The sequence below is a fragment of the Typopeltis vanoorti genome, chromosome 2 (genome assembly GCF_054136105.1).
Source record: "Typopeltis vanoorti isolate ZY-2024b chromosome 2, IOZ_Tvanoo_1.0, whole genome shotgun sequence".
Classification (NCBI taxonomy): domain Eukaryota; kingdom Metazoa; phylum Arthropoda; class Arachnida; order Uropygi; family Thelyphonidae; genus Typopeltis; species Typopeltis vanoorti.
Genome location: NC_143550.1, coordinates 35,341,244 through 35,363,285, shown reverse-complemented (window position 1 = coordinate 35,363,285; position 22,042 = coordinate 35,341,244). Strand labels below are relative to the sequence as shown.

Below are 22,042 nucleotides of genomic sequence, written 5' to 3'. Positions count from 1 at the left end.
CACTCTGCTACAAATCAATCCAATCAAGAAGAAGCATACTGGACTCCCATTCCATATATTAAAGGCATCTCTGAACATGTGGCAAAAAGTACGAGAAAATGTCAACTCATGCTACATACAAACCCATCAACCAAATTCACAACAGGCTACCTTCTCCACAAGACAAAAAACTCTCACCAATGATGCTACCTGCCATATACCAAGTACCATGTTCATGTAACTTATCTTACTATGGACAAACAGAAAGATCTATAAAAAAAAATATCTGCTGAACATCAAGGCCACATCTACATTATCAAACCTCACAAATCTGACCTTGCACAACATGGAATGGAAAATGCTAACCACAGGATCCAATGGCAAAGTGCCAAGTTACTACACAGATCCACATATAAACATTAACAGTTATATAAAGAACATGCTAAAACCTTACTTCATAGACCTAATCTTAATTGAAATGATCTCACTATTCCAGAAGTTTGGGAAATTGTTATCCTTAGTTGTATTCAGTAATTTATCTGCTATATTTTAATTTAAGTAATTTTATTTCAGCCCAGTAGTTTTTAATACATGAACAAGCAACTATATGTAGAGGGATTCCAAATTTAGCATGAGCACTACTGTTTCTTGTGTTTTTGAATTTAAGTATTGTTGTTCTCGATGATATCTTGTGATACATAATAAAAAAAGTTTTTATTGTGTGTTATTCTATAGTTAGCCTTTTCTTACGAATCTCTTGCATGATAAATTAAAGATACCAAGAAATTATATACTTGGATTAATCCTTTATCCAAGTGTAAGGAAACAAAGTTTCTGCCTGAAGTATTTTCAGGACTGCTGGGGCAGCTCGTATATAGAAGCTAATGACTTTACATTACTTTCCTTAGTATCCCATAATGCAAAGCACATATTCTTTGCAGACATGTCTTATGGGAAGGATCACTACCAAGACCGGTTTTGACATTTATTGAGATTTCATCAGTGGCAGCCAGACCCAGAAGTCCATTTCACTCCTACCCCATTTATTGTTCAAACTCTCGGGAGACATTCTGATATCACATCATTTAAGTATTTTTTAAACACTTTCCACACACTGTCAACATCATTCCCATCCAATAACTGATACCATGGTAGAGAACCCAGCATACCCTTCAGGTGGTCATAATTTCCTGCTTTGTAATTCAGCATGTAACCATTTCTGAATGGAGAATTCATTGACTTAGCCACTTCCCAAGTGAGTACTACATGATTACTGTCACATGCTGCTTGAGAAATTTGTCTCTGAATAGCTGAATAAATTCAGTTTCATTCTTCTCATGTGATTTCATAGCTATCTAATCAGTGTTCAGATAATTCAATTTCCCTATTATGATCACTCTTTTCACACCCATCGTATTTATTTGTTGATGCATTTCTTCGTCACTAGCAAGTGATCCACCAGGTCTGTAGCAACACCCCATTATGTATTTAATCTTGTTAGACTCCACCTTGCACTAGATGGTTTCAAACTCACCTCCACATGAAAAATTGTTAGTGGTATTGCAGTCATATCTCTCACCTCTAACTGGATTCAAGACATTTAATATCATTAGCAGCATGCCCCCTCCTCTCTTATCCTGTCTGTCATTCCTAAAAATACTGTATACTATAAATTGAAAGCCAAACGGCTATTTTTCTGGCATCCTTAATAATAATTAAGGGGATACAAATCTCTTGTTGTTCAACTGCCAGTAAGCAAAACTCTAAGATCGAGAACTACAAATCTATGAGTTTCATATATATATATATATATATATATATATACCAAAAAACTATTGGCGAATCCAAGTGTAAATGACCACTTGGTAGTACAACACCAAGGCAACTCGAAGCAAAGGTGGAGTAATCACCCTCACTATCCTTGATATTTTCTCATAATGTAAAAACACAGCCCTAGGGGATGTAATACTGTAATTACATTATGAGGAGAGGTCACTACCCAGACCAGTTTCAACCTTTTTTGAGGTCTTATCGGTGAGTAGATAGACCTGGAAGATAACAAGGTTTACGTGAAAAGAACTTACATACCTTTACTATACGAATGCCATAAAGGTGTGTTTGTATATCATAACATAAATTGAAAGCCAAACGGCTATTTTTCTGGCATCCTTAATAATTAAGGGGTAATAATAATTAATAATAATAATAATTGGCCCCTTAATTCAGAAGATATTTTTGAAAATATGACTGGTGGTGGGAGGACTAGGGGCCATGCATGGAAGCTGGGCAAGAGCGTGGTTGACAAGGGTGTTAGAGCTAGGTTTTTTACTTGGAGAGTGGTGAATGAGTGGAATAAGCTTCCAGAGTCTGTTGTGGGTGCTACGACCGTGAATGAGTTCAAGGCAAGATATGATAGATACTGTGTAAATGTTGAATAGTTGTTCCAGACATGATGTTAGGGCCTCCCTCGATGAGTCTGTCGACTCCTTGGAGTTTCCCGGAACAACAATAATAATAATAAAAAGTTCTTTTCACTTAAACTTTGTTATCTTCCAGGTCTAACTACTCACTGATGAAACCTCAAAAAAGGTTGAAACCGGTCTGGGTAGTGACCTCTCCTCATAATGTAATTACAGTATTACATCCCCTAGGGGCTGTATTTTTATATTATAAGAAAATATCAACGATAGTGAGGGAGCTTGTTCCACCTTTGCTTTGAGTTGCCTTGGTGTTGTACTACCAAGTGGTCATTTACACTTGAATTTGCCGATAGTTTTTTGGTATATATATATATATATATATATGAAACTCATAGATTCGTAGTTCTCAATCTTAGAGTTTTGCTTACTGGCAGTTGAACAACAAGGGATTTGTATCTGCTTAATTATTAATACTGTATACTCTTTGACTCAATACAGTTAGTACACCTGATAGTCAAGTCTCACTAATGCTTACAACAAAAGATCCCAATATATTAACCAAGGCAATAAACTCTTCTCCTTTGTTTCTAATGTTTCTTTGGCATTCGTGTACAGACATAATAAATTACCTGCATGCTCTTTTGCATACAATTTTCTGTTGCCTGCATGACACAATTTGACAACTTGCAGATCTGTGATCTTATCTAGTTCCTTACTTATGCAGACCTTTAAGCATGCTTGATAGGTCCTAACTGGACAAACACAGAATTGTTCTCTTCATAATCATTTCCATAATAATAACTATTCCCATCATTAACACAGTTACCTAACATTGTTGCTCTTACACACACGAATTCTCACGATTCCTGTCATCATAATTCAGTTTTCCTGACTCTGTGTTGGGTCTTATGTCAATTAATAATTTTTTAAGACTCCTGATGCCAAATGCATTCAAGTGTAGGCCGTCCCTCTTATACATATCCAGTCTTACCTGAAATTCACTCCACACATCCAAAAACTCGCATCCATTCCTTCTACACATTGAATCATTGCCCTTCTTAATTCATTTTTATCATATCAAGGTAATATACTATTTTCACTTTCTCACACTTCACTCTTGCCCCTTCCACCAACCCTTTCATGTCCTCTCTCATACTGAACTTATCACTAGTTAAGCCGTTAGTTCCAATTATGATCTTGTTTACTCTTCTTTTCTGTTTTTGAATTGCTTCAGTTATATTTTTAATTTTTGCACTGGAAAAGACATAACTCATCAGTGGCATGCTTTATGATAGTCACCATACCAAATAACATTCTTCTTTTTATAATTAATTTTACTTCCCACATTTTTGTTATTGCACATTAACTCACCTTATTCTGTGCTTTGTTTTCCATTTTGCTGCTGAACTTTTTTTATTTATTGTCCTCTAAATAGTGCTCAACTTTCTGTAGTTCCCTTGTTGTCTGTCTAATAATCTGCTTTAGCTTAGCGATCTCAGAGGTTAAATTATTTTCAATATTTTCATTAATATCGTCTTTAGTGGAGAAAACCTTCTTGCTCACTACTTCACTGTTCTTGTTAGCCTTTTATTTCTTCTGCATTTTTGGTGCCATTTTACATCTACATTTAATATTACAATAAACGTATGTTATAAAGACTCTAAAAACACAAAAGTCCACTCTAATATATTATAAAACACTAATTTTCTAAGGAAAAACGCAATAAAACAAATAAAAATCATCAATTTTGCATGTTCGCTAAATTACATTGACCTCTATCATCACAATATAATGTCGAACCCTCAAAAAAAAATATACTTACTAAAATAAATTGAATTAATACTTCCAATATTTCAGCCTTGTTTAACTAAGAACACAGGCTATTTCAAATAGAGTGGGCAGCCATGCCCCCCCCCCCTTCTAGCTAATTTTTTCATGGAAATGTTTGAAGAGAAAGCTCTAAATTCTGTCCAGTATAGACCCACCATTCTGCTATGCTTTGATGATTCTCCATTTGGCCACGTGGTCTGGATACTTCTTCTTTTCAGCCATTTTTCTGTCCACTGCTGGACGAAGGCCTCCTCCAGTTCTTTCCACCTGTCTCTGTTCTTGGCAATTGTTGACCAATTTTCCTGAGCAAAATTTGATAGTTCATCACTCCACCTTCTTTTATGGCATCCTCGGCCTCATTTCCCTTCTTTTGGAATCCAGTTCGTTAGTATGGTGGTCCATCACTCATCTTCTTTTCATGGAAATGTCCAGCCCACTTCCATTTTAGTCACTTATGGTGAATGATGTCAGTGATGTGAGTCTGGCTTCTTATCCAGGTGTTTTGCTTCTTATTTTTTAATGTGATACCTAGTATCAACCTCTCCATTTTTCTGAGTTGTTAATTTATTTGCCAGTGCTTTTGTTAGCAACCAAGTTTTACAACCATATGAGATGACTAGAAGTTAAATGTTTTCCTTTTTAAACAGAGTGAAACATCATTGTTCTGAATGCACTCCAGGCAAGTTGAACTCTCCTATTTATTTCCTTTTGGAGTCCACAGTTTAGATCAATGAGATGACCTAAGTATGTATATGAAAAGACTCTTCCCAAGAAATTGTTTTCTATTATTATGTTTTCTGGTATTATAAAATGATTAAACATGATTTTAATTTTTTTCTCTGTTTATTTTTAGACACTATCTGGATATTATCAACATATTTTTAACACATCTAAATAATCAGCATCCCAGGATCCAGTTCATATTAGAAAAAGAAAAGAAAATAACAACAGTCTTCCCTTCCTAGACATTTTAATTACATGCCAGTCTGATAGATCCCTGGCATTCTCTGTTCACAGAAAACTCACACACACACACACTGGTACATACATCCCCAAAGAGTCACCTGCCCCAACAGTATGGGATTATTAAAACTTTATATACGAGGGTTAAATTAATTATTTCAGATAATAGTGCCCTCTCCATGGAAACTGACCACCTTTGCAAAACCTTCTTAGCCAATAGCTATAATTCCTACCGTATCCAAAAAAATATTAAAATCCCAAACCCACACACACCTTCCCCCCCCCCCCTCCCAGGACAGACTGCACCAAAAGCTATCGCTATTTCATATGCTCAAGGTACATCTGTAAAACTAAAAAAATCTTTAAATACTAGAGTTTTAATTGCAAATACAAAAAACTCATCCATAAAAAATATAAAAAAATTTAATATGAAAAATACAAAAAAAAAAATTGGAACAAATAATAAACAATGCCTTACCCACTCAAAATAATACCAAAACTTTTTCAGTAAGAAACACTTCCACATTCATTTCACCAACATTTGAGGTATTAATACAAGCTTTAATGTAAAGTAAATGTATGTAAATTCATTTTGCAAGAGAAAAAAGGGCAGAACATGTGCTTTTTTAAGTCGCCTTTTCTACAGTTCGTCCTCTGCTCAGACAAAATCTGATATCTCCTGTCAAAGGCTACCCAACTTAGAATCCCCACTTTTCAATCTGCTATGGCTTAAGATTTCCTTACTTCACATTAGTGACATACATCACCATTTACAGACGTCAAAACATGCTCTTTTTCCTAACAGAATCATCTGGCATCCTTCACGGCCACAGTCAACATCAACTATTCCAGCTACATCCTACATGATGCATTTTGCAAAAGAAAAAAGGGCAGAACATGTGCTTTTGTGAAATCTAATATCTCCTGTCAAAGGCTACCCAACTTAGAAACCCCACTTTTCGATCTGCTCTGGCTTAAGATTTCCTTACCTCACTTTACAGCCTCCATTTGCTGCCTTTACTGCTCTCCTAGCTCTAACAATCCTGCTGTCCTTTTTGATTACTAAAAATTGATTTCTTACAAACGAATTACCCAAATTATGAGATTATCCTCCTTGGGGCCTTTAATGTTTATAACACAAACTGGCTCCCCTACTCCAAACTTCACAGATCAAGCTGGTAGAAAAGCTGAATCATTTGCCATCAGTCACGACCTAATACAAATAGTCAATCAGAATACCAGACAATCCTCATCATTCTACCAACATTCTTGACCTTTTCTTAACCAACTCAACTTCCAAATATGCCGTGCTCTCCCCTTGGCAACTGACCGCCATCTTATTCAAGTCACCTTTTCTACAGTTTGTCCTCTGCTTAGACAATCTCAGCCTTGCACTCTGTAGCACTATAATTACGCAAACTGAAATGACCTCTGGAATTCTATGCTGCTTTTCCATGATCAGATTACTGCTTCTGCTTTCATGATCCAAACACTTGCACTGAACTAGTAACTGAAGGCTCTCATTCCTCACTGAAATGAGAGCCTTCATTCCCCACTGCAACAAACAATACATCTTATACAACAGCTAGAAATATGTGTGAAAAAGTTAACGATTCCAAGCTGACTTCATAAGAATGAAATACAATAAACTCACCTCCTGCTCATCTGGGTCAAGCCTTTTGGTCCCTTGCTAAGGCTTGGTCATAACTTCTCTCTTTCCATATTGCAATCTTTCTTGCATCCTGATGGCAATATGGTAACTGCACCCAAGGAAAATGTGGACCTCTTGCCATCAGTGTTTTTCCCTTCAACTCTTGCTTGGACAACTAAAGCAAATCAACTCCTGTACTTCCACAACCTGCCTACCTTCTTTTGCCAAAAGGAAATCCAAAAGGATTTTGGATCCAAAATGGCAAAAGGACATCAGAAAAAGCTTAATCTTGTTACTAATAAGGCTCCTATCCAGATAGTATTCCTCCAGCTGTGTTCAAGACTTGTGCTCCAGAATTGACACCATCCTGTATCGTTTATATAAATTTTCGTATTCTACTGGCATCTACCTAACAACATGGAAGCAAGCCCACATCCAGCCTGTACCCAAAAAAAAAGTAGACAGAAGTCATTTAACGATTATCACATTGCTCTCACCTCAATATTTTCAAAAGTGAACCAGCTTCTTCATTACTTGGAGACTCATCAGTTATTAGCTATCACTAATATGGATTCTGCCATTCTCATTCTACAGCTGATCTAGCTAATCTCACCTACCTTTGGATGCAGGCCATGGAAAGATTTAAAGAAACTCATCACTCTCAATATTGCTACGTCATTTGTGTCTGGTACCAAGGCCTCCAGAACAAATTGCCATTTTATGACCTCTTTCTACACTCTGTGATTGGATTGCCAGCTTCCTTACTGGTTGTTCATTGTGTGTCATGGTGGTTGGCATCCTCTTATCAGAATTCCCCATCAATGCTGGAGTGCCTCAGGGTTCTGTGCTCTCACTCACATTCTTCCTCCTTTGCAGCTTCACCGATGACAGTACTCTTCGTCATTCGATAAACTCTGCACTACCCTAATATTAGATACCTCAAGATCTTCCATAACCATTGATTGAACACTGACCTCCTCAACATCCTGAAAGAAATGTTGAGGAGGTCAGGGTGAAGACAACTTAGTAAATTTCAGTGGCAAAAAAAAACTCGCACCTGCCTCATTACTCAGAAAGAAAAAAAAAAATCCTACCTCAACTCCTTCTCAGTTTTTAAAATGTTCTAGCCTCTTTTCAGTATCAACTTCTCTTTTTAGGTCGACTGTCACTTCCAGTTTTTCCTGGCACAAACATATTACTTGGTCTCCTTAGCCTTTTAAAAGCTTGGTGTTTTTTTTCTGTTCTAAGTCTCAGATCCATCCAACTTTGGAGTACTGGTGTAGAGACCTATCTAAGGATTCTTGATGATATTCAGAAGAGGGCTATCTGCTTAATAGACTACTCTTCACTCACAGACCCCCCTCAGTCACTATCATAGGTGCTTTGTTTCAGCACTGTGTCTTTTCTATAGGTACCTTTCATGGCATTACCCCTCTGAATTGGCTACTACCATTCTTCTAATTTCTTCTAACCATAAAAGAACTAGAGCAGCCACTGGCCAACACCTATAAACTATCCAGCTTCAAACACACTGAACTAATTTCTCATCAGCTTCCTTCATTCTGTCCACCTCTATTCATTGGAACAATCTCCTCCATACTGTTTATCCTACTGAGTACAACTTACCACTTTTTAAGAAACGTATCAACAGGCTTCATTTTTCTCTTTAATCGCTTGTCCACACATGCCACTGTAGTGTTATAGGTCTTGTGACTTTTCATGTGTGGGGGTGAACATAAAAAAAAAAAGCATACATACCATATAAAAAATTTACATCCTTTTGTAAGTAAGGTATGTGTCTAAAGGCTTTATCTGAAATGGTTTGTTTAAAGATCTCAATTTTGCCTTGTTGCCCTGATGTATACCTTACAAATCATTAAATGTAGAAAAAGGTATCAAAAGAATTAAGTATACATGAAGCTAATAAATTATGGTTTGAGATAGCCAAATTTTATGCAAAGCAAAACCACCACTTTTAAATATACCTTTCTCAGAAGTTGAAGCTCTTTGTTCCCCAGAACACCAATGTTGTCATCAAAATGGCTGAAAAAGGTAATGCCACTGTTGTTGTGAATACCACCAAGTATAATCATAAAATTATCCTATTAAGAGATAGATCAACCTACAGTGTTATCAGCAGGGATCCAACAAAAAGTCAAATCAATCAATAAATCATTAGACAATGTGCAATCATGGGATGCCACTGCTGTTGAGAATTTACGAATTCATCATGCCCATCTGCCTCATCTTTATAGTCTTCCTAAAATATATAAGGATGGTAATCCACTATGCCAATAGTTGACTGCTCACCAACATACTACCACAGTCTTGACTTTAAAGAGAAAATAATAGATCTGCATCTGTCTAATAATGAGATTGTTTTTATGTAGTCTCCCTATTCACCAACTTATCACTACAAGAGACTCTTCAGTTTTTACAATCTAATTTCACAGAAGATATTGTCAGCTTACTTAAATTTACAATCACCACATGTTATTTTACATGGCATAATAAGTTCAAAGAAATAGAAGGAACAGCAACGGGCAGTCCTATCTCAATAGCTTTAGCTGCTTATTTTTTTGGAGCATCTAGGAAAAAAAAGTCTTTGACACTATAGTCCCTCAGTCTCTTATACAGTTACATTTTGTTGATGATATATTTGCAGTCTGGTCCCACACTGAGTCAGAATTACTTCAGTTCCTGGAGAAAACAAACTCCATGTACTCCCATATCAAATTCACTATTGAACATGACAATTGAATGAAAATGAATGTCAATATCTTGATATGTACCCTCAAGGTGTGTTCAGACTACTACAGCAATACATGATTAAGTTTACATTATTATTAATCTCCTATCAACAGTTTTCTTACAAATTAGCCTGTTATTTGCGAGCACTCCAATATTGTTGTATCTAACATTTTGTGCTTCCAAGGCACTTCTGATTGAATCAGTTGATCTAGACCTTGGTCTATCTCTGGGTTTCTTTCCTGCCATATTAGCATCAAGCACCTGCTTTGCCAATCTTTCTTAGCCAATACCATCATAGATTAACTCTGCTTACACATTCTTGAATGCTAACAACATCAGTTTCCTTTCTAATACCTTCATTTTTAATATGATTCTGCCATTAATGCCATCAATTCACTCCCCTAAATTTCTCAGAACCCTTATAACTGAGATCTCTAGTCTTTGATCTAGTGCTTTATTTCTAAGCCAACTCTCAGATCCATAACTTAAAACTTGGTTTGACACTGTCTTATATACTGCTAGTTTGGTGTTTTGGCTAATTTCTCTCTTATTCCATATACATTTATTCAGCTTGCTACCTGCCATACCACTTTGTTATTCTGTTGTCGATTTCCAGATTTAACCTGCTGTCTTCACTAAAAAAATTGTGCCTTAATAGCTGAAATATTTTACTTGTTCTATGGACTCTCCATTTAGAATGCAGCTGAAGTTTTCTATGTTCTTGCCTATTTTCATGGTTTTTGTCTTTATATTGCTGATTTTCATGTCAAATTTGTTACAGACGTGATGCAATTTAGTTAGAGAATCCTAGAGACTTGCACTAGATGTATTCAGAAGTACATTATCATCTACATAAAGCTGTTCGAGATCTCCAATTTTGATATCAGGTCTAATGGCATATTCTTTTATAATGTGATCCATATAAATGAGAGTGGAGATAATGTGCATCCTTGTCATACCTCTGATTTTACATCAAACCATCTTCCTGTATTTTCTTCAATTCTGGCTGCTGACTTACAACTTAAATATAGACTATGCATTGCTCTGTATAATGTTCCATTTATCCCATATAATTATAGTGTTTTGAAAATTTTTTCTGGGCAACTTATATGCGTTTTTCAAATCTACAAAACTTAAGTACAGATTCCTGTCTTATTCCCATGATTTGTCAACTATTTGTCGTAAAGTGAAAATCTGATCTCGGCAACCTCTGTTTGGCCTTAATACAGTTTGTTCTTCAAGTTTCTCTTCTGCAATCTTTCTCAACCTCTTTTCAAGTATGCTTGTATAAATCTTACCTGGAACACTTATTCCAGAAATTCTTCTATAAGAATCCAGTAACCAACTACCCTTTTTTGGATACCTTAATAATTCATAATCCCACTGGTCATGCTGAATTTTCAGTTTAACGGAAGCCAACCTTTACTGGCAGATGTATTCGCTCATCCTTCCACCATTCATCACAAAAAATGGGTGTTATTAAGAGTTTTATACATAGAGCTTATACAATCTGCTCTTCTGATCCTGTCGTTAGATGAACTGAATAAAATTAAAAGCAATATATGTAAGGGATATAACACAGCTACCATTAAAAAAAAAAATTTAATTATCATCCTATCAGACAACAATCTGATACAAAAATTTCAATACCTTCTCTACCCTTAACCTAAATTGAAATTTCTTCATAAATTCCATTTATATGCTTCCCACTTCCTTAACAAAGCAGCTCAAAAACTGTCTTTGTTCCTACCACCACTTTCCTTACCAGGTGTCTATCAAATATCCTGCTCATATCATCTTTCATATTTTGGACCGACTGGCCATTCTGCCTTGATTAGAATTGAAGAACATTAGGACTATATTGCATTTTTGGAATCTGACCAGCTGGTTTTGTTTCTTATGCCGTTGACACTAAGCACAGAGTTTCTTCGGAACCAGACAAAACTTCTTCATTCCAGCAAGTTCAAATTTGATAATCTTTTCCTTGAAATTTGTGAGCCCGAACCAATCAGACTGGATGTCAATATCCAGCCAGATACTATGGGGGGGGGGGGGGGGCGAGGATCTGGAAAGTTCTTATAAGCACCTAGACAAAAATGATATTAAAGCAACTGATATAACCACAAGAAAGAACATACTAGTAACAGAGTTACGAAGGTAACTTATTTGATCTAGGTGTTTATCAGAACTTTCCAGATCCTCCTCGTATTAATTGTTCATAATTTTTATTTTATTTAATAATTATTTTAAATAATTTTTATTTATGCAACTTACTGCAGTTGTTCCTTTGAACTCTAATAGTATAATATCATATACTTCAGCTGTGACCAAGACACAAGCTAACATACACAAGATTTGACTCATTATTCTGATTCTTGTATTGAATGTATGGTGATAATGTATCACAATTAATAGTGGACATCATCAGAAGGATACTGTTAATGATGTCCACTATTAATTGTGATACATTATCACCAACTTGGATGAAATATATATATTGGAGTTTTTGAATAAATTCTATATAACTTTTTATGTGTAAGCCTTGAAAGTTATTTTAATGTCTAGTGCACATGTTCCATTAAACTTATAAATTTATTTTCATTAATGTGTTAGTCTATTGTATTTCCTTAAAAAGTACAGTTATGTTAAAATACAGTCAACTCTCTCTATGATGAGTTATTTATTATAGCTCACTATAAAACTAAACTAACAAATATTGCTATAATTGTTATGTATTATTATGAGTTATTTGCTAGAGTGAATTTCATTATCATAGTATTGTATTTATGAGACTGGTTAGAACTTTTAAGTAATTTGATCATTTTAGTGAGCAGCATTTGCTATAGTTAACTGCACCCATATGTGATTACTTCTATTTAACTTCTCAAGTCCATGATGGATTCTGATTTTTTAATCTTTGCAGACAATTTTGCTACATTGCTTCAGAATCAGCTTTCTTTAGATTCATTGTCTCTAAGGATTGACTTTTGTTTTCATATGATTTAATTTTATTCTTCATTAAGATATTTGCAGTCAAGTGTAGCTCACCTCTTAGAGCTGCTTGACTTTGATTCTTTTTTGAACTTTATGTTTTTCTTTTCAGTATGATATGCATATTTATCCTGCTCAAAACTAAATGGCAATCGTATTTCAAATCTTTTATATAGTCTTATGTCCTTAACCAGCATGAAGATACCAATATTAACTTAATAGGAAAAGTCTTATCATTTGACTGTTCTCTCCATGTGTGTTGGAGTATGGTGTTTGTAATGACTGGTCCATGTCTTAACAGAAATCCAGCAGGTACTTGCCATTATCATTTTTTTTTCTTCCAAATTTTTCCAAAACATATCACTATCATCATCAGTTTTTTCTTAATGGGGTATGTTCATGCGGTGTGCAGGATACTGTAACAATACTATGTGATTATGTTTACATCATTACTAATCTTCTATCATCAGTTTTCCTCCACATTAATCTATCATTAGCAGCATTCCAATATTGTCATATATTTCTGACTTCTAAGTGCATTGATCTGCCATTTTGCTGATCATCTTGGCATCAAACACCTCTTTTGCCAACTTTTCCTATTCTGTTTAAGTGACCATATCACCTTAGATTAGCTCTTCATATATTGCTGGGTACTAATGATGTCAAGTTCAATCCATCCATCCAAATTCGAATCAATCCACCTAGACGTTGGTCTTCCTCTGGGTCTCTTCCCTGAGGAAGACCAAGGCATCACATCTTGGCATCAAACACCTATTTTGCTAACCTTTCCCCTCCCATTCTATTTAAGTGACAATACCACCTTAGATTAGCCCTCCTCAGACATGCCTGAATGCTAACAATGTAAAATTTGTTTCTGATGTCTCCATTTTTAATATGATTCTGCCATTGATGCTATTTATTTAATCTCCTAATTTTTATCAGTACTTTCATATCTGTATTCTGTAGTCTTTGATCAAATGCTTTATTTCTAACCCATCTCTCAGATTCATAAGTTAAAATTGCTTTGAACATTATTATATGACACCTCCAGGGAGTCCAAAGACTCATCGAGGGAGAGTGTGCCAACAGCATCGAACAATTGATCCCCTTCCAACTACTAACTACACTCAAACTTGTTTAACCTTTTTCGTGAGCCATTAGTAGCAGAGGCTCTACCAATCGACCAACCGTTGCGGGCAAAATTATAATGACGAGGATGGGATACGAACCCACGCTGGGAAACCCCAATGGATTAGCAGTCCATGTATTCTCCATAAACAAGACAATGGACTGTATAGCAGTCCATTGTTTCGTTTACTGTTATTGAAAGTTTTTCCACTTGGTTATACTATAAATTAAAGATACCAAGAAGTTATATTCTTGATTTCATCCTTTATCCAAGTGTAAGCAAACAAAGTTTGTGCATGAAGTCACTTCATGACTGGGCTACTTGTATATAGAGGCTAATGACTTCACATAATAAGGTGTGATGCCTTTTGGCTACTTGTATATGGAAATATGACTTCTGCATTACTTCAACCTTGGTATCAATTCTGGGTCTGACTCCCACTGATGAGACCTCAATAGAGGTTGAGACTGGCCTGGGTAGTGGCCCTTCCCATAATGCCCAGCATTATACATATTCATAAGGATATGGCATTGCATTATGGGGTACTAAACCAATTGATGTGAAGTCTTTAGCCTCTATATACAAGTAGCCCAGTCATGAAGTAACTTCATGTGCAAACTTTGTTTGTTTACACTTGGATAAAAGATGAAACCAAGAATATAACTTCTTGGCATATTTAATTTAGAGCCTCAGTTGTTATGGATCGAAGCCCTTTGGTCGGAAAGACCTGGGTTCGATTCCCGTCAGTGACGTGAGGAACCTTTATCTGGTCTCTTTTGATGAAAGGTGAGTTAGCCAGTCTCATACTGAGGTAGGGAGTTTTTTTTACCCAGAAACTCTGTTTTTTTTGTCCTCCCAGAAGAGGTAAACCGGCTCCATGAACACATGCATCTACAGACATAGGACACACACTGGGAGGCATAGGGCTGACCACCTTATCCTCGAGTTGCAGTTGCAAGAAATAAACCTCGACACCGTAAAGGTAGAAAAGGAGAATTAAGAAACAAAGGGAAGATCTTTAATTTATTATATACTGTTAGTTTAATACTTAGGCTAATTGCTCTCTTTTTCTACATAAATTTATTCAACGCAACCTGCTATACCAGCTTTTCTTATTATATTCTCTATATTCATATTTAATTTGCCATCTCCACTGAAAACTATATCTAAATAGCTGAAATATTTTTCTTTTGCGTTCTCCATTGAGAATGTAGTTTTCTATGTTCCTGGCAGTTTTCATGTTCTTCTATTGGATTTCATGATATTCTTTGCTCACTCAGTTTATATAGTTATCTTTGTTATATGTTGAGGCCAAAATATTTTTAATATTTTATACAGACACACACACACACACACACACACACACATATATATATATATGTGTGTGTGTGTGTGTCTGTATAAAACGTTTTTTATGTATCAATTATGTGTGGCAATTTTTACCTGTAATTTCCAGTTGCTTTAGATACTTCAATGTTTATTACTATTCTTTTCCTTTATGAATACCTGAGGAAGGCTGTTATAAGCCAAAACTAGTTGTATTATTCTCATTAAAATCTTTATAAGTTATCTCGGTTTTTTAAGTCATTAAATCTATGTTTTAAAATGTATCACAACAACCGAGTAAAAGCCTATGATCTCTCTCACACACACACACACACACACACACACACACACACACACACACACACACACATTTTTTCATTTATTTCATTCCGCTTAAACAGGAATGAAATAAATAAAGATAACTAGACATTTCAAATAACAAGGTCAATGAACTAATGATCAGAGACAAAGAAAATCAAATAATTAAATACTACGAGGAACTTGAAAATTCTAATAAAACTGAGGATACTAGAAACACTTTTCAAATGATAAATTATATCTGTCATCATAAAACAAAAAGAAGTGGAAATATTGTCACACATAACAAAAACAGTAGAGTAGACAGCTATCAGTAAATTCAAACTTGATGAAAGAATAGAGAAACTACTTTCAAGAATTACTGAATGTTGATAATCCCCAACATTCAAGTCAGTCAGCTAGCAGACCTGCATTGCATCTAACTACCGCTCTACCAATAAATTGTAAAGACTTCACTGAAAAGGAACTAAAAATAGCAATAGAACAAACCAAAGCAGGAAAGTCCCCAGGGATTGATGGAATCAGAGCAGAAGCTTTCAAAAATGCTAGGTATAATACGTATTCCAATCTCCTTGCCATAATGAATCAAGCTTTAAACACTGGAATAATACCTCAACAATGGAAACAAGGCCTTATTGTCCCTATACCCAAAAAGGGCAGTCTTAATTAGAATGGATAACTACAGAGGTATTACTTTGCTATCGACTGTAAGGATGATAGCAGTTAAAATTTACTATAGAATGATACTCAATAGAATAGAACCTTATTTAACACAATTTTTAAGAAAAAACCCAAACTGAATTTCTAAAAAAACAATGTACAGTGGAACAGATACATTGATAGAAGGTTCACGACAAAAACTTAACACTCATTTTAACCTTTATAACTTCAAAAAGTCTTTGACTCCATTAATAGAGAAGCAATGTTTAAAATACTCAGCTTCTATTGTCTATCCTCAAAACTCATACAAGCAATCTCAGCACCTTATAAAGATTACAGTGCTACAGTAATCTTTAAAACAGAAACATCTGAATCCTTTCTGGTGACAACAGGAGTCCTGCAAGGTGATGTACTAGCTCCTTATTTGTTTTTAGTATTTGGACTACATCTTCCGGACTATCGACACAGAAGATCTTGGTTTTAACATTAGAACATCCACCCACACCATGCAAATAACTGATCTTAGCTTTGCTGACAAGGTTGTACTTATTGATAGAGAACCAACAAATGTACAAAAACATCTGTCTACTAGAGGCACAGTCTAAACTTATTGGTCTGCAGATGAACATCCAAAAGTCCAAAGTTTCCTCAATAGGTTATGAAAATTTTATACTTCATATCAACAATAAACCCTTAGAAAGAGTAAAAGACTTTCAATACCTTGGATCGTACATCAGCAATACAGAAAATTATATTAGAAAACCTAAACAGTTGGCTCTAGTCTTCCATAACAAACTCCGCCCCATCTGGAAATCATCATTAATATCATTAAAGACAAAATTAAGACTATACCATGCAACCAGTAGATCCATCTTCTTGTATGGTTCTCAAACCTGGACAATAAGCACCAAAAAAACTACAGATCTAATTAACTCTTTTGGAACTACATGTCTCAAACTGATCCTTGGATACACTTGGATGGACCATGTCACTAACTGTGCTGTGCTAAAACTGGCTAAGCAAGAACCACTTGTCAGTATAGTCAAAAAATTACAGCTCAGATGGCTTGGGCATCAACTCGGACATCCTGAGCTCTCGCCCTTTTTGGAATCCCTCATCCCGTACAAACCAGAAGATGGCAATCACAGTGGAAGAAAACAATGCAAACAATTTAGCAGTGTCATATGTGAAACCATCAGTAAGCTGAACTGTAAAACTCCATCTGACATCTGTCAGTTAGCTCAAGATAGAGAGACTTGGAAGACCATAATTTGCAATATTTAATTTTTAATATAAATCTCTTTTCCCTTTTCACATTTATCATATTGTGAATAAACTATGATGATGATACAGACATTTTAGCTTCCTGTTTTTTTGGTCATTTACCATGTCTCTGATCCATATAATAATACAATGTTAGCATTGCTGTTGGAGATCTTTATTTTGGCTTTATTATATTTGGATGATTTCCATATATTATTTAATTTTCCGAAAGCAATATTTGCTTTTTCAATCTTTACATTATATCCCTGTCAGTCCCACCTTCAGTATCTATATTTGTTTCCAACTATATAAATTCTTAACTTTGCATGATTTTTATTTCTTTGTGGCATTTGCTAGTCAATTTAAGAACTTTTGTTTTGGTCATATACATTTTAACTTTTATACATATATGTTTTATACATACATGGCTTCCTATTTTGCTTGTATATGAGTGTATTTTGATGATATCAGAACTATGTTCTATGCATAATCTAGATATTCCAATATTCCAACTGTGACATAGGATTCCATTTAATTCCTTTTCTTACACTTGTAATGTTTCTTACAATCCAATCATTCACTATGTTAAATGGTAAGCCAAACATACCAGTCCTTATCCCAAACCATTCTGATGTTTGCTGTGAAATACCACAATTTTTACTTCCTTTGTATATTTCTTTGATTATTTTTACATGTCAGGAATGTCACATGTCTTGACAAGTTATGTCACTTGTCAGGAATTCCATAGTTTCTAATAATTAACCATACTGTTTCTCTATTAGTACTATCAGTGCTTTGGCAAAATCTATAAAATTTAGGTAAGCTCTGTGCTGTGTTCAGTGATGATTTAAGTTAAAAATGTGATGCACAGTACTCCTACTTCCTGACTTAATTTATTTTCTGTTTCACATTTAACAATACTTTAGAGAAAATCTTTTGTAGGTACTGACAGCAGACTTATTCTTCTCCAGTTTTCACATCTAATATGATGTCCTTTCTTACATTATAGTTATAGGAATTATAGTTAGTTGCTACTTCCCACCGTTTGGGTACCTTTCAGTCTCTAGTGCATTGTTAAAGATCAGTTACTATTTATCAATAGCAGTTTCTTCAGTTGTCTTAATCATTTTTATTGCTATATCATTATCGCCCCATTCCTTTCCACTTTTCATCTTCTTTATTACGTTCATTATTTCATTTTTAGATATTGGTTGTAATATAATATTTAAGTCATGCTTATAGGAGCCCTTCCATTGTCAAACTTATAATATGTTGTTTTCTACATTTAAAAAGGTCTTCTTTCCATCTTCTAACATTCTTATCTGCTTCAGTTCATAGCAACCTTTTTTATCCTTTATATCATTTACGTGTTTCTTTTCTTCAGAGCATATTTTTCTTGTCACCTCATACAGTTTTTCAGGGTTTCCTAATGCTGAAGTGTTTTATGCTTCTGCCAAACTGTACACATAATTCCTTTTATTTTCTCTTGCTGATCCTTTCTCTTAATTGCTCAAATCAATTTCTTTAATTTTTTGAGATTAACATTTTCAAACATTTTAATTTTAAGTCTTTATTTTATGTTTCCAGGGCTTGTCTTGATAGCCAATCTTTATTCTTTTTTTCCCTTTTTAGCACCCAAACAGTTTCTTGCTGCTTCATTATATACTATTTAAATTTTTTTCTATTGCTTTTTAATCATGTCTCCTTGACTTTAGACTTTCTTACTTTCTAGCTTCATTTTCCAAAATTTTAAATTGATTTTTTATCACAATAAAAAAAATTATTTATTTCATTCATTTTTAATTTAGACATATTCATCTTTTGATTTCTGTTTTTTACTCCTATGCATTTTTAATTTAAGACTGGCTGTTACTAAGTAATGATCAGATCCTACATCAGTTCCTCACCATACTTTAACATCTCAGATCAAACTCTTAAAATTACTCATGATTACAATATGATCAGATAGTTTTGGTTTCCATCTGGTGATATCCAGTTTCTTTTATTTAGGTCTTTGTTTAAATAAACTTCTTCTTATTACAAAATGTCACCAAGGTCATGCTCATTTCTTTGACTTCATGCCACAATTTCATAATTTTTATTGTGTAGTGTGATTAGATGTATCTGTCTAATTAGTGCTCATAATTATTTTAATTTTCAATTTTAAAATTATAAAAAAAACAAACTAACATTTCTTTATTTCATTGTGTATAATTTGTTTATGTGGGTATTAATTTGGCCTTAATTTCTTTTAGATATATTCATTATGTTGAGCAGTTAATGTGTCCCAAGCCACTTGTTCCTCATTGTTGTCCGGTAACTATTGTATCTATTACATTGAAACCTGTACCACTTTTTACAAAACTTAGGTAAGTTGATCTAAACTTTGAAATGAATTTCTTTTCACACTTGTTTGTTTTTTGCCTCACTAGCATAGCCAACTCTTTTTTCAGTTAAGTGTTTAGATTCAGTTAAGGGATGGAAACTAGTGGCCAACTTACATAGAGGGCCCCCCCTCCTCCTCCCATTCAAATGGTTCTGGAGCCAGATATAAAATTTCAAAATAGAAAAGTGGGGGGGGGGGGGGAGAAGGTAACTAACTCACGTTTTATAATTTGTACAACAGAACTGACTCCTATCCTGTGTCACCTGTATATGCTCTCTTACTCGACTGGTATCTATCTCACAGCCTGGAAATTGGCCTATATTCAACCCATTCCCAAGATGGGCAACAAATCACTGCCATCTAACTACTGTCCTATCTCGCTCACCCCAGTCTGTCTAGAGTAATGGAAAAAATTATCAATTCCCAACTCCTACACTACCTTGAAGGCACCTAATAAATGAACCAGTATGGATTCTGTTGCTGCTGATCAACAGGAGAACTGTTCACATATGTCACCCATCTCTGGACAAATGTGATGGAGAAGTTTGCAGTCTCAAGTGGTTGCACTTGATATCTCCAAAGCTTTTGACCGGGTCTGGCACAAAGGCTTACTAAGCAAACTACCATCATTTGGTCTGTCTCAGGACTTCTGTAGTTGGATTGCCAGCTTTCTGTCTGGACACACACTATGTGTGATGGTGGATGGTCCTTATCCTCTCACCATTCAACTAATGCCAGAGTTCTACAAGACTGTTAAATTATTTCAGGAATTTACAATGTATACTGGAAATTTGGGGGTTCTGTAAATTAATTAAAAGAAACTTTGACGAATACTTCCCATATTTCAGCAATGTCACATCGTCATCTTCATGGGAACATAAAACTATGACGTGTGCTCACAGGCACTACAAAGAGCAAATGAGGCAGAAGAGAGAAAATTATTGTTGTCCTAAGGTGCCCCTAGTAGGCTATATTGGGTTGTCTTGGATATTGGGCTGAAGTTCTCAAAATGCAAGCTTTCCAAATTTGGGGCAGTCTCATGCACCCAAATATGTTGAGGTTTGGAAAGTTTTTTAGAGCTGAGACTGATTCCATGAACAATCTTTCATCTTTAAATTTGCTGCAGTGTAATAACGTGGCTTTCTTCCAGCGTATTCTGTGGCAGGTATCCAGAGCATGGTCTTGCAAGCCCAGAGTGGCTGTATTGGTGAAACTGGATGTAGTCTTTGTGTTCCGATATCCTGACATTTGCTGTCCTGCTTGTTTGGCCAAAGTAGGACAGTTTACAGCTGCAATGGACCTGGTATACTCCAGGTAGGTCTAGGGGAAGTGGCTGGTCTTTGGTGAAGCAGATAAGGGATGCCAATTTCTTATATGGTTTGTAACAAGAAGTCAGGTCATATTTTTTTAAGATTTCGAATAACTTGTGTGCTCCGGATATAGGGAACGGTGATGGATTTAGTGTAATCTTTATTATGAAGGGGGGGAGGAGGTTGTAGGTAATTGGTTTTAATATATTTTGGATTTTTTGGAGGTTGTAGCCATTGGATAAGAAAGTGTTAAGGATGTGGTTTAGTTTAGTGGTTAGGGCATTGTCATTTGAACAGATTAATTTTGCCCTGTTATATAGTGTTTTTATAACCCCATATTGTCGTGAGGGGGGGTTGCTGGTGAATGTATCTGCCTGTATGGGGGGGGGGGTTCTGTAAACAGAGAAAGCCAAAGATCCTTTTTGGCCAAACAGGCAGGACAGCAAATGTTTGATGGATCCTTGGCTTTCTCTGTTTCCATGGAGTTCAGGAAATAGTAATAATAAATATTTCTCATGTTGATGAATCTTAGCCCATGATTAGTTTTTTGACTATTTCAGATTTTGGCTGTATAAATTTAACCTTACTGCCTCTAGAGCTGGCTTCATATGATTAATGCAGTAACATTTTCAAATGCAGAATCATGAGTAACATTGCTTCTTTCAGCATTCCATTGTTTTTTTCTTTCTAAAACTTGTTCATTGATAAAACAGATTAAATACAATACTTATCAACACATAGTGTCCATGACATCACATGTCTCCAGTGATATGTGTTTTAATAACCCCATATGCAGAACACATTGTAAAACCTAAATCATAATGGTGCCAGATGTGAGTGAGTAGGTTGTTAAGGAGGAAGAAATCACCCATTCATGTTAAACAGCTGGAGTCCAAGCATGAGGCAGGCTCTTCTAAGAATAGAAATAAATGGAATGAAAGAATAGAATAAGTTGGTTTGAAAGTTGAAATCTGAACAGCTGAACTATGTGTGCATGCTGACTAGCAGCTACTTATGCTTTTACTTGATTTCAGGAAGACGAAGGATGAGGGAGGATCAACTCAG

The 22,042-nt window shown here is 35.2% G+C and overlaps 1 protein-coding gene across 4 annotated transcripts in view; it reads left to right on the top strand.

The window, feature by feature from the left end:
- aux (cyclin-G-associated kinase) overlaps window positions 1-22,042 on the top strand; it is a 482,129-nt gene that overhangs the window by 229,769 nt on the left and 230,318 nt on the right. For all 4 annotated transcript variants that reach the window (XM_090404291.1, XM_090404283.1, XM_090404277.1 and 1 more), the window contains exon 14: window positions 19,537-19,650. In XM_090404291.1, the coding sequence (XP_090260417.1) occupies window positions 19,537-19,650 (114 nt within the window). The remainder of the gene's footprint in view (window positions 1-19,536; window positions 19,651-22,042) is intronic.